The following is a 14,349-nucleotide window of genomic DNA, read 5'->3' on the forward strand; positions in this document are numbered from 1 at the left end:
GCTACTAAGCATATCTAGATATGCTTTTCAGCAAATAATATCAAGAGAATGAAGCAAAATAGAGAATAGAAGTAAATTAGAAAGTTGTTTATAATTGTATGCTCTTTCTAAATCATGAAATAAAATATTTGGGTTTCATGTCCCTTTAAGCGGTAAGTGTTGTGGTAACTTTGGCATGCCCAATGCTTGGATCTAGGATCTACCAAAAAAAGGTGGTCCTCCTTTAGGTAAAATGTAGAGGCGTAGCTTTTTAGTTATACCATTAAATGTCACTGTAGGTGATACACACCCAATAGGCTTTATTATTTCATTTGAATATGTTTGCATGGCGACAGCTGTTGGAACAATTGGTTGCCTTAGTCCCAGGCAGTTCCAATCAGCAGCTGTGATAACAGAGGCTGCTGCTCCTGTATCAACTTCCATAATGAGAGGTTTACCATCAATATTCACCTTTGCTTGCAGTTCTGGAATTTTATTTTCAAGGCTGTAGATCTGTAATGTGTATAATGGTTTGTCTTCCTTTGAATCCGTGTGTGGTGTATCTACTTGCACATGAAAAGCTGCACGTGACTTGCTGCCTTTCTTACTTTTATCTCTAAGGAACGTCTGCATACTCTCTTTGTATGACCAATCTTCCCACACCCATAGCAGGTGCTGTTCCTAAACCTGCAGGCATTTGCTGTGTGATTTGTGTCACCACATCTGTAACAGGCTGTCTGTGACCCTTGTCTAGCTGGAAACTGTTTATTTAGGTGCATACTTGTATGAAAAAACATCCATTTCCTTATCACAAACTGCCTGTGCTGGGGCCTGGAACATTTGTGCATCTTGAGTAGCAAGTTCCATGACTGTAGCTATCTCTATAGCACGCTTTAGTGTTAAATCATCCTCTGCTAATAGTCTCTTTTGTACTGTACAGCCCATGAGTCCAATAACAAACATATCACGTAAAGCAGTGTTTAAATAATCACCAAATCTGCAGCTACTTGCTAGTTGTTTTAAACTGATCACATAAGTTTTAATGTCCACATGCTGCAATTGCTTGCGTGTGTAAAACTTAAAGCGTTCTGCTATCTCTAGAGGCTTAGGTAGGTAGTGGTCAAATAACAGGCAGATCAGGTCAGACAGAGGTTTAGCATTAGGTTTATCTGGTGAGAGAAAGTCCCTTAATGTAGTGTAAGCGGCTGAGCCTATAGTTGTCAGAAACACAGCCACTTGCTTATCAGCTCCTATGTTATTTGCTGTACAATATAGCTCAAACTGTTCAACCCATGTGTCCCATCTGTCTGTGTCTGCTGCAAACACAGGTAAGGTGCCAATAAGTGCCATTATAGGGTCAGACCACAGATCCTCGTCGCCAGCTGTTATGTTCTGTGTGTAGTCAGGATTAGAACATTCAGTTGTGTGCTGTTACCTTGTCTCTGATATCTCTTGCACATATCACTGAGACTCTGCAGCAGGAACTTTAGATAACTTTTATTCAGCTACAACCACATGGCTTATTCACTAACAGGTTCATTAGTAAAACTAACATGGCTTCTGATGATGTCACAGAGACCCAGACACATCCAGAGGGTGTGGTGAGCTGAGCTTAAAGCTGCAGCAATTCTAACATATAATTATGAGACAAGGTTAGTGCAAAGATACAGTAAAAGCTGTAGTAATCTTAACATAATTGTCTTCAGAGAGGGAAACAGATAAGGGACAAACATGGTAGCACCCATTACTTAATTTAGAAAATCATACATTTTCATAGTTAAATTACAAGAAAAGGGGAGAAAAAACCCAAAATGTATGCTTACCTGATAAATTCTTTTCTTTCCTGGCATGGAGAGTCCACAAACCCATTCTAATAGTAGGAATTCAACTCCTGGCCAACAGGAGGAGGCAAAGAACACCCCAGCAAAGATGTTAACTATGACTTCCACTTCCCATAAACCCCCAGTCATTCAGCCGAGGGAATACGGAAAGAGAAGAGGACACAAAGAGTAAAGAGGTGCCTGAAGTTTAGAAAGACAAAAAGCCATTTCAAAATTTAAATAAGAGCGGGTCACAGACTCTCCATGCCAGGAAAGAAAAGAATTTATCAGGTAAGCATAATTTTTTTTTTACATTCCAATGGCATGGAAAGTCCACAAATCCATTCTAATTACTAGTGGGAACCAATACCCAAGCTAGAGGACACAGAATGGAAGGGAGGGAGAACAATACAGGCGGACCTAAACAGAAGGCACCACCGCTTGAAGAACTTTCCTCCCAAAAGAAACCTCAGCTGAGGCAAAAACATTGAATTTGTAGAATTTGTAAAAAGTATGCAACGAGGACCAAGTGGACGTCTTGCAGATTTGTTCCACAAAAGCCTCATTTTGAAAGGCCCAGGAAGAAGAGACAGCCCTAGTGGAATGAACAGTAATCCTCTCAGGAGGCTGTTGTCCAACTGTCTCATAAGCCAACCGAAAAACACTTCTCAACCAAAAAGAAAGAGTAGAGGAAGTGGCCTTCTGGCCCTTATGTTTACCAGAAAAGACAACAAAAAGGGCAGTAGATTTACAAAAATCTCTAGTTGCCTGCAGATAGAACTTCCAAGCACGCAAAACATCCAGGTTATGCAAGAGTCGTTCCTTATGAGAAGGATTAGGACAGAAGGAAGGAACGTCAATTTCCTGACTGATATTGCGGTCCAAAACCACCTTAGGAAGAAATCCCAATTTCCGGATGAAAAAATATCCGGATGAAAAAATAAGGTAAGGGGGGGGGGGGGGGTTGCATTGCAGAGCCAGAAGCTCTGAGACCCTACAAGCAAAAGAAATAGCAAGAACAAAACCTTCCAACAAACTAATATCAACAGAGTGCATAGGCTCAAACGGAGCCTGCTGCAGATCTCTAAGGACAAGATTAAGGCTCCAAAGAGGAGCAACAGACATAAACACAGGCCTGATTCTGACTAAGGCCTGAACATCTGGTAAGTCAGCCAGACGTTAATGCAAAATAATTTAAAAGGCAGAGATCTGGCCATTCAGAGTACTTACTGATAAGCTCTTCTCCAGGCCCTCCTGAAAAAAGGACAGAATGCAAGAAACCCTCACTTGACTCCAAGAGAAACCCCTAGATTCGCACTAGAAAAAGCATGTACGCCATACTTTATGGTAAATCTTGCGAGTTACCGCCTTACGAGCCTGAATCATAGTATCAATCACCTTATCTGAAAAACATCGTCTAGACAAGACTGGGTGTTCAATCTCCAAGCAGACAGCTTCAGAGAATCTAGGTTTGGATGTAGAAAAGGACATTGAAGTAGAAGGTCCTTCCTCAGAGGTCATTTCCACAGGGGAAAGAACGACATCTGACCAGATCTGCAAATCAATTCTGTTAGGCCAAACTGGAGCAACTAGTATCACCGAAGCCGCTCCTGATGATACGGTCTAGCACCCGAGGAAGGAGGGCAAACGGAGGAAACAGGAAAATGAGACCGAAGTCCCATGGAACCACCAGAGTGTCGACCAGAGCTGTTGACGAAGCCCCTTATCTATGTCCATATTTTGGAAGTTGGCGTTTAGACGAGGCGCCATAAGATCCAACTCCAGAACTCTCCATATGAGAGTTATCATTGAGAATATTTCCAGATACAGGGCCCACTTTCCTTGATGAAAGGTTTGACTACACAGATAATCTTCTTCCCAGGTGACCACCCCTGAGATGAGGAAGGTAGAAATGTGACTATTGTGAGCCTATTAAAGAACGCAAATCACCTCCATCAAGGCTACTCTAATTCCTGCCTGCTGGTTGATATACGCCACCGAAGAATGATGACAGATTGAAAACTGAAAAAAAGGACCAAACTCAAATGAGGCCCTGCTATCAGAGCAAAGAAGAATGCTCTTAACCCTGGGATATTTATTGGGAGGACAGACTCCTCCTGAGTCCAAATTCCCAGATCTCTTAAGGTACCCCAAAGTGCACCCCAGCCCGAAGGCTGGCGTCCGTAGGCACAACTCCTATGATGGTCTCAGAAAGCATGTGCCCTGGGACAGAAGGTCCTGAGATCCACCAGGACAGGGAATCTCGTCTGGATGTCTAAGTCTATCCTCAGAGAGTTCCGAGAGTCTGAGCAAGCATAACTGTAAAGGTCACAGATGGAAACGAGCAAAAGGAATAATGTCCATGGAAGCTACTATTACCAATTACTTCTATACACAGAGCCACTGATGTACGGAAAGAGGAGTGAAGGGAAAGACCAGCAGCAAGAAGCTTGGATTTTCTGACCTCTTTCAAGAAAATCTACATGGAGATCGAGTCTATGATCATTCCCAAAAAACATCCCCTGGTATTTGGTACTAAGAAACTCTTTTCCAGATTCACGTTGCACCTGTGAGAGAGGAGAATGAACAACAGAGAATCCGAATGGGATCTTGTTAAATGAAAAGAAGGCGCCTGAAAAGAAATTGTTCCTCTCCGGGTCATAAGGCATACCACACCCTGTGTTCCCAGCTGGTCTCCCATCCAGGATCTGACCCGGCCTGGCACTGGTTAAAGGGACAGTCTACACCAGAATATTTATGGTTTTAAAAGATAGATAATCCCTTTATTACATGTTCCCTAGTTTTGCATAACCAACACAGTTATATTAATACACTTTTTACCTCTGTGATTATCTTGTACATAAGCCTCTACAAACTGCCCCTTATTTCATCTCTTTTGACAGACTTGCATTTTAGCCAATCAGTGCTGGCTCACAGGAACTCCACGTGCGTGAGCACAGTGTCATCTATATGAAACGCATGAACTAACAGCCTCTACTGGTGAAAACTGTCAAAATGCCCTGAAATAAGAGGCGGCCATCAAGGACTTAGAAATTAGCATATGAACCTCCTAGGTTTAGATTTTAACTAAGAATACCAAGAGAACAAAGCAAAATTGGTGATAGAAGTAAATTGGAAAATTGTTTAAAATTACATGCCCTATGTGAATAATGAAAGTTTGTTTTGACTGTCCCTTTAACTTCAGAGAGCAAACGGATTGTGTGCTTTCAGGGCAGTGTGGCAGCAGGCTTAGAGATCTGGCCACTGTCAGAAGAACCCCTAGAACCTTTGAAAAAGATTTGAAGGGCAGTCCAATTGGAAGAGGTTGTCCAAAGAGGCAAACTGCAGGAATTGGAAATGTTCCTTGAGAATAGGAACATGAAGATACACGTCCTAGAGGACAATGGAGTTAATGAACTTACCCTCCTGAACTAAAGGGAGAATAGAAATTTCCTGTTTCAAAAAAAAAAAAAAAGACTGCTCTGGGGAAGCTAAACTGTCACTTTGGAGAGGACTTCTAAACCATGCAGAACAAGGTTTTACAACCTGGGAGAGCCAAGAAATAAAGAATCATAGCTCAAATAACTTAACATGAGTCCCATACATAAGAGGTTAGAATACAGAAAATGCTAAATTGCATATCTCAAAAGACATTATGTCCCACAGAGAAAACAAAGAGATGCCATCCAAAAGAAGGGAAATCCTTCCCACACAAAATACCTCCTCACGGAAGATGAAAAACATCAGATAACTGATGTAAATTAGATAAGGAATATCAGCACTGAACTGCCACAAGATGGCAGTAAACACCAATATAGAGAAGTCCCCAGAAATACCATAAAACAATAGTAAAGAATGGTAACTAGAAATCTCTGCAAATTTTCCAAGAGATAATCATTCACATATAAGAAAAGTCCAAACTTTATAAGGCTAAAAACAATCCCTTTAAAAAGTGTAACACAGAGCTACAACTTTAAGAAATAATAGCGGGGTATGAGAATACATATACCCCATGGCTATGACAATGTCCCATAGAGAGATCACAGTATAATTGAAATTATAATCATTAAAGAACCACTGTGCTCTGAGACAACCTGGGAAAGTAAAGTACATAAATAGTCAATCTATAATATGCACTATGCTAAAAAAGCAGTAATGTACCGACTCCTCCTGAGCATACTAATAAAGGAAAGCGCTACTTCAGTCCCCATGACTCCCAGGAATATAATAAACCACAATCCTTATATGTATAACCCGGAACCATAAGGGAGCCTCACGCCTAACTAGTTAAACTAACTAGTAGAAACTGTGTTGATAACTAGACAGAGAAAACTCTGTATGCGCTCGCAACAGGAGACGCCATTACAGAGACAAATGCGCCAACAAAACAGTCTCGCGGTGGAAAAGGGGTTAACCCAGTAAACACCGCAAGACAACTAGGCGCCCAGCGAGCAGTGGCAAACTGTCAACACTAAAAAAGTCCCAGGCCTTGCTTCGCCCATCAACCCGTTAGTCTCCTATTTGCCAGGATCATATGTTGTCTGAGAGTATACTAAAGAAATAAGAGCGCTAGCTACCTACATCGGACTCTAGGAAGCAAAGTAGAAGCCCCAATAAAATTAAGAGGGGCGGCTTGAGCGACCTGCCACAGCATAGTCTAATACTCAGGAGACACGCTGCTGACTAGGTCTGTAAATGAACCCCATAAAAGCAGGTGACACAAGCCCAAAGGTTTACAACCAATCCCCGTTAGAAAAAGAGCCAAAAGTAATCTCCCTTTATGTAGCTACAGGCTCGTGAGAGGTATCGCCCCAAAGCGTGGCTCGTAAAGGCAAACCATCATTAGCTATGAGGGGCTTGAAACAAAGTTAGTAGAGAGCCTCGTACTACTCACACAGTAGTAAAAATGCCACCTAGAACCCCTTACTGAAAGGCACTAGTCAGAGAAAAAAAAATCCATCCTGGATAACCTCAGAATTTGAGAAAAAAGGGCGGCTAGAAGCGCGCGACCTTGCGCTGCTGAGAAAGCCACGGTCAGGGCTCAAATAAGTTAAAAAACCTGACCCCCATTTAATATCTGTCAGGACTGACCTGGTCTATATCAAATACAACCAGGATAAGAAAGCGGCAAGGTTCCTGTATCTGGCTAAAGGCCAAGAAGCTGCTCCAACCGCAAAATATCCCAGAACATGAGGATATATATGACATAAAAAACAAACCCCTCCTGAGGGTAGCAGGTCCCTGATAGCATCCCAGTCCTTCCTCAGTGATATTTTCCTGTCTTTTATGAGGTAAATAATAAAGGACTTACCCTTCAGGGTCCTCTGCTGTGGAGCAGTCACAGCAGCTCAAGGTCTGTTAGCCTCATCCGACCACTGACAGGGGCGTGAAGATACAAGAAAAACAGAGTAACCAACCCTGGTTTTCTATAGAGGGGTTAGCCTAAATTGTTGGAGTTAAATAAGGACTACCTCCCCGACCTCCAACAGCTTATAGCCACCATTACTCTTGCTAAAAAAAAATTACATGGACGCAGCATTGCTCCAATCCTTGCTTGCATGGAAAAGTACCCAATAAAGTATTACAACTTGATTTTCCTCAGACACCATCTTCGCACAACTCCTACAATGTACACAGGCAAAGAATAACTGGGGGTTTATGGGAAGTGGGAGTGATACTTAACAGTTTTGCTGGGGTGTTCTTTGCCTCCTCCTGGTGGCCAGGAGTTGAATTCCTACTAGTAATTACAAAGGATTCGTGGACTCTCCATGCCATTGGAAAGAAATAAAATTAATTATATTCTTTCCAATGGCATGGAGAGTCCATTTTGCAATATACTTGAACCCATTAAAGGTATATTGAAGAGTATGGGATTGTAATATAAAGTTAATCTGTAAGGTTGACATAAAATAGAAATAAAAAAATCCACCAATAGTATCAGATGTACTGATAATCTAAACCTCTCTGTTCTGATGAAATGGACGTCTCATCAATACTTGAGGACCCTCAAAGACTTTTAAAAAGGCAATTTTTTTTCTTGATGTGAAGGAGAGACAACTACATTGCAAAATAGCTCAGTAAAGTCTCCAAAGATTTGGCAAGATTTCTCTCCATGCCAACAAGTGTTTGATTATCAGACCCTTAGTAGGTTAAATGGTCAGTCCCACTGGAGCATATTGACCTAATGATATGAACAGGTTTAATAAGTTAAAAGGTCAGTCCAAATGGGGATAACAAGACCAAAACTAGGGACATGGTAAATTTGTGAATTAGGCATTATCAATGACAAGCAAAGTGACAAATGCAGTGACATGTAAATCTAGTATACTCTAAGACTGGAAAAAGAATTGTGGCTTGCAAGATATTGTTGGGAAGATACGATCACAATGTCTTTGTTAGGTATCATTTAATAGTAAAGCAGAATCCTGTAGAACTCAGCATCAGTCTTCTTATCTTACATATAAGATGCTACAGTCTAATTCAGAGAGACCCTTCTTCTGTTCACATTTTGTCCATGACAAGAGTAATCAGATTTAGTTCCTTTTATTACTCGGTATCTATCAAGTCTTTGTTACTTTACAAGAACTCTAAGCTTTGCTTATAAAGCACATTAGGTTGCCACAGCTTGGCCTTAAGTCAAATTCTTTATATGCACAAAAGATCTCACTCTTAAGATTAAACATTCCTCTTGGTATTAATGAGAAGATCTCGCTGCAATCCAGCCTCCTTCACAGCTCCCATTCTACCAGAGGGTCCATCAGTGATCAATGTCAGTTTGTTGAAGACACCACGGCCAAAGTAGTCTGCGACCACGCTGAATCCATCACTGGAGTGCTTTAGCTGAAAAAGGAGACAGCAGTAGATAAATTTAGGAAGATTACTTCTACAATGAGCCGACAGTCTCATGCCATTGTAACAATGCAGAGGCAGTTTAAAATCATGTATTACACTGTATTCACAAATACATTTGTTTGACAAAATAATTTTAAAACTTCCTACATTTTCTCAGTGAGATTTGCAAATAAAGTGCTGCTATATGCACACCTCGTTCTCATATCATAAGCAGTTCTACTCAATGTTTAGCAAGAATTTTATAATCTCTCTAAGAAAAAGAATAAAAATCTATGCCTGATTACAGGTGACTTCACCAAGTTCATTCAGTTTAAGCAGATTGTGGTGACATTCTCTTGTTTAAAGCATTCAATGACAGAAGACCATATAATAGTATTGAGGTTATTCCCCACCTTCCTATAGTCTAGCACTCAATACAGTCCAGTGATGAAGTGTTGGCACGTGCTGCAACTCTCCTTTTAGATACTTGCAGTGTAAATAGCTTCTAAAATGGCAGCACCCATAATTCAAGGCAGGTGCATGAAATGCATTTAGTGCTTAATGTCCCTTTTGGGTGTTTGGCAGGATTTTACAAAAGAGTACCTGAACTTAAGTCTCAATGAGCTCTAATAAGCTAGATTGTAAGTTTTTGCCTTCTTGGTTCAAAAGTTCAGTTACTTTGATTATTTAACTAGAGGTCTCACCTATGTTCTGCTAGAGAAATCCTTTAAATAAAACCAGTTAGGGATCTGTGAGGAATGAATTTGAGAAACCTTATTTAAGAGTAAGGTTGTATTACTTAACTTTCCAAGATTGTATATATTCCATTGAGTTAGTTCATGCATAGCCAGGTAAGAATCTATTTGTAAAAAGGGATTTGAAAACGAAAACTGCTCAGGACAGGTCAAGCCTAAGCACAATAAAAAACAGAATTTATGCTTACCTGATAAATGTATTTCTTTTGCGATGTACCGAGTCCACGGATTCATCCTAACTTGTGGGATATTGTCCTTCCTGACAGGAAGTAGCAAAGAGAGCACCACAGCAGAGCTGTCTATATAGCTCCCCCCTTAACTCCACCCCCCAGTCATTCGACCGAAGGCCAAGGAAGAAAAGGAGAAACTATAAGGTGCAGAGGTGACTGAAGTTTACATAAAAAATACTTTCTGTCTTGAATAGGACAGTGCGGGCCGTGGACTCGGTACATCGCAAAAGAAAGAAATTTATCAGGTAAGCATAAATTCTGTTTTCTTTTGCAAGATGTACCGAGTCCACGGATTCATCCTAACTTGTGGGATACCAATACCAAAGCTTTAGGACACGGATGAAGGGAGGGACAAGACAGGAACCTAAACGTAAGGCACCACTGTTTGCAAAACCTTTCTCCCAAAAATAGCCTCCAAAGAAGCAAAAGTATCAAATTTGAAACATTTGGAAAAGGTATGAAGCGAAGACCAAGTCGCAGCCTTACAAATCGTTTCAACAGAAGCATCATTTTTAAAAGCCCATGTGGAAGCCACCGCTCTAGTGGAGTGAGCGGTAATTCTTTCAGGAGGCTGCTGTCCAGCAGTCTCATAAGCCAAACGGATGATGCTTTTCAGCCAAAAGGAAAGAGAGTTAGCCGTAGCCTTTTGACCTTTATGCTTTCCAGCATAGACAACAAACAAAGAAGATGATTGGCGAAAATCTTTGGTTGCCTGCAAATAAAACTTCAAGGCACGAACCACGTCCAAGTTGTGCAACAGACGGTCCTTCTTAGAAGAAGGATTAGGACACAGAGAAGGAACAACAATTTCCTGATTGATACTCCTGTTAGAAACAACCTTAGGGAGGAACCCAGCTTTGGTACGCAAAACCACCTTATCAGCATGGAAAACAAGATAAGGCGAGTCACATTGTAATGCAGATAGTTCAGAAACTCTTTGAGCTGAAGAGATAGCAACTAGAAAAAGAACTTTCCAAGATAGAAGCTTAATATCTATAGAATGCATGGGTTCAAACGGAACCCCCTGAAGAACTTTAAGAACTAAATTGAGACTCCATGGCGAAGCAACAGGTTTAAACACAGGCTTAATTCTAACTAAAGCCTGACAAAAAGCCCGAACATCTGGGACATCTGCCAGAAGCTTGTGCAACAGAATAGACAAAGCACGCTGGCCTGCGGAAACACGTTTCCCTGGACAGGTGATCCTGTGACAACCACCAAAGAAGAGAGTCTCTGGTCTCTTGATCCAGATTTATCTGAGGAGATAAATCTGCATAACCCCATTCCACTGTTTGAGCATGCATAGTTGCAGTGGTCTGAGATGCAAGCGAGCAAATGGAACTATGTCCATTGCTGCTACCATAAGTCCGTTTACCTCCATACACTGAGCCACTGATGGCCGAGGAATGGAATGAAGAGCTCGGCAGGTGGTTAAAATCTTTGATTTCCTCACCTCCGTCAGAAATATTTTCATGTCCACCGAATCTATCAGAGTTCCCAGGAATGGAACTCTTTTGAGAGGAATAAGAGAACTCTTTTTCACGTTCACCTTCCATCCATGAGATCTTAGAAAGGCCAACACTAAGTCCGTGTGAGACTTGGCAAGTTGGAAAGTCGACGCTTGAATTAAGATGTTGTCTAGATAAGGCGCCACTGCTATGCCCCTCGGCCTTAGGACCGCCAGAAGGGACCCTAGCACCTTTGTGAAGATTCTTGGCGCCGTGGCCAACCCGAAGGGAAGAGCCACAAACTTGTAATGCCTGTCCAGAAAGGCAAACCTGAGGAACTGGTGATGATCTTTGTGGATAGGAATGTGTAGATACGCATCCTTTAGATCCACGATAGTCATATATTGAACCTCCTGGATCATTGGTAAAATAGTCCGAATGGTCTTCATCTTGAAGGATGGAACTCTTAGGAATTGGTTTAGGATCTTGAGATCTAGAATTGTTCTGAAGGTTCCCTCTTTTTTTGGAACCACAGATTGGAGTAGAAACCTTGCCCCTGTTCTGTTTTCGGAACTGGGCAGATCACTCCCATGGTAAAAAGGTCTTCTATACAGCGTAAGAACTCTTCTCTTTTTGTCTGGTTTACAGACAATTGAGAAAGATGGAACCTCCCCCTTGGAGAAGAATCTTTGAAATCTAGGAGATACCCCTGGGTTACAATTTCTACGGCCCAGGAGTCCTGAACGTCTCTTGCCCAGGCCTGAGCAAAGAGAGAAAGTCTGCCCCCTACTTGATCCAGTCCCGGATCGGGGGGCTACCCCTTCATGCTGTCTTAGTGGCAGCAGCAGGCTTTTTGGCCTGTTTACCCTTGTTCCAAGCCTGATTAGGTCTCCAGGTTGGCTTGGATTGAGCAAAGTTCCCCTCTTGCTTTGCAGCAGGGGAAGAGGAAGCGGGACCACCCTTGAAGTTTCGAAAGGAACGAAAATTATTTTGTTTGGTCCTTGTCTTATTTGACTTATCTTGAGGGAGGGCATGACCCTTCCCTCCAGTGATGTCTGAAATAATCTTTCAGTGCAGGCCCGAATAGGGTCTTACCTTTGAAAGGGATGGTCAAAAGCTTATATTTAGATGACACATCAGCTGACCAGGACTTAAGCCATAACGCTCTTCGTGCTAAAATGGCAAAACCTGAATTCTTTGCCACTAAAAAGCGGCGTCTGTAATAAAAGAATTAGCCAACTTAAGGGCCTTAATTCTGTCCAAAATTCCTGCTTAGAGCCAGCAAAGAGAATGACTGGGGGTGGAGTTAAGGGGGGAGCTATATAGACAGCTCTGCTGTGGTGCTCTCTTTGCAACTTCCTGTCAGGAAGGACAATATCCCACAAGTTAGGATGAATCCGTGGACTTGGTACATCTTGCAAAAGAAATATTGTGCAAAAGAACATACATATGGTTCTACTACCTGTGGGATAACGTTGATTAATCTGCAGCTATAAGATCTTTTTTCTCGCAAACTTGTAGAACCCTAAGCGGTACTGGTAAGTTAGTACCAAAAGGAGGACTATATGAAAGGGCAGAAAGAAAATAACCTTTTGTGATTCAAATAGAACATGACATTTTTTTAAAAAAAATGCCAGGAAACAAAAAACACATGTAGAGCAGCTTGAATCTCTCAAGTCTAGGGGTTTCACAATATAGATCTGTGACCAATGACAAGCTGTGACATAGCAACCAAATCAGTATAACCCAAAAGCTATCAGAAGAGAACAAAACAGCAGTCACAATCAAAGCCAAGCAGACCAAATGGTGCTTTGACTCGCTTCACGCATAATTCAAGGCAAGACACAAGCTGTACCAACTACTGGACTCTGCAGACTGAAAACACCTAAAAACAGATCCAATTCTTTATTTATGGCAGCTTTTAAATTATAGCTACTGAACTACCAAATGCTTTGATATCCATCTAGGGTATATACTCAAAGTGCTGTGACAGTGATCCAGCAAAGGGATAAAATAGAGGCAAAGCTAAAAAACAAAAACCATTACAATTCTGACCAGGCCTAGATCATTTCTCAATAAAACTAGAAACAAAGTGTAAACAACCTTTTAACTTTAAATCTAAACATAAAACAGACATCACTCAGGTTTAATACTTCATCTTAAAATGAAAATGCAATAAAACTGTTAGTTTATTGCATTATCTGTCTAACAGACACAGAACTTATTTCTTCCTCCTGAACGTTAAAAAGGGAAGATATCTCGTGAAATAGAACATGTAAATGAGAAGGAATCTACATCTGAATTAGCACAGGAAGCTCTGCATGTGGTGATGCCACTCATGAAGACACTAGACCTTCAAACTTCTTCTTTTACAGTACTGGAAACCATTCAAAATAAATCACAATCTGTTTGAAGTAATTATTTATCTCCATGAGTCAAAGAACACATAAATCTTGTGTCCTTTTATAATAGACATGTCTCCTCAGTCCTCGCTTTATTTTATAGACTGTCTGGTACAATATTTGTCAGTCCGGAGAGTCTAAATTCTTCAGTCTCTGACTTTTACATTTTCAGCCTACGAATAACATCAAAAAAATCCCGTAAATAAATGCTTTTGTAATGTTTTAAAGAATGTATTTTACATTTATGAAAAAAAAAAATTGAAGGCCCACTGAAAGGGGAGCAAACCGTTAATTAAAAGTGTTCTCTTAAATAAAAACATAATTTATGCTTACCTGATAAATTCCTTTCTTCTGTAGTGTGATCAGTCCACGGGTCATCATTACTTCTGGGATATTACTCCTCCCCAACAGGAAGTGCAAGAGGATTCACCCAGCAGAGCTGCATATAGCTCCTCCCCTCTACGTCACTCCCAGTCATTCGACCAAGGACCAACGAGAAAGGAAAAGCCAAGGGTGAAGTGGTGACTGGAGTATAAATTAAAAAATATTTACCTGCCTTAAAAACAGGGCGGGCCGTGGACTGATCACACTACAGAAGAAAGGAATTTATCAGGTAAGCATAAATTATGTTTTCTTCTGTTAAGTGTGATCAGTCCACGGGTCATCATTACTTCTGGGATACCAATACCAAAGCAAAAGTACACGGATGACGGGAGGGATAGGCAGGCTCTTTATACAGAAGGAACCACTGCCTGAAGAACCTTTCTCCCAAAAATAGCCTCCGATGAAGCAAAAGTGTCAAATTTGTAAAATTTGGAAAAAGTATGAAGCGAAGACCAAGTTGCAGCCTTGCAAATCTGTTCAACAGAGGCCTCATTCTTGAA

General features: G+C 41.2%; 1 protein-coding gene across 1 annotated transcript in view; it reads right to left on the bottom strand.

Annotated features, from left to right (window-relative positions):
- Positions 1-1,461: 1,461 nt before the first annotated feature.
- Positions 1,462-14,349, bottom strand: part of VPS11 (VPS11 core subunit of CORVET and HOPS complexes) — a 126,981-nt gene continuing 114,093 nt past the window's right edge. Inside the window, exon 16 of the mRNA XM_053691297.1 lies at positions 1,462-8,639. Within this exon, the coding sequence (XP_053547272.1) occupies positions 8,475-8,639 (165 nt within the window). The 3' untranslated portion in view covers positions 1,462-8,474. The remainder of the gene's footprint in view (positions 8,640-14,349) is intronic.

Source organism: Bombina bombina, chromosome 8, assembly GCF_027579735.1.
Source record: "Bombina bombina isolate aBomBom1 chromosome 8, aBomBom1.pri, whole genome shotgun sequence".
Taxonomy (NCBI): Eukaryota; Metazoa; Chordata; class Amphibia; order Anura; family Bombinatoridae; genus Bombina; species Bombina bombina.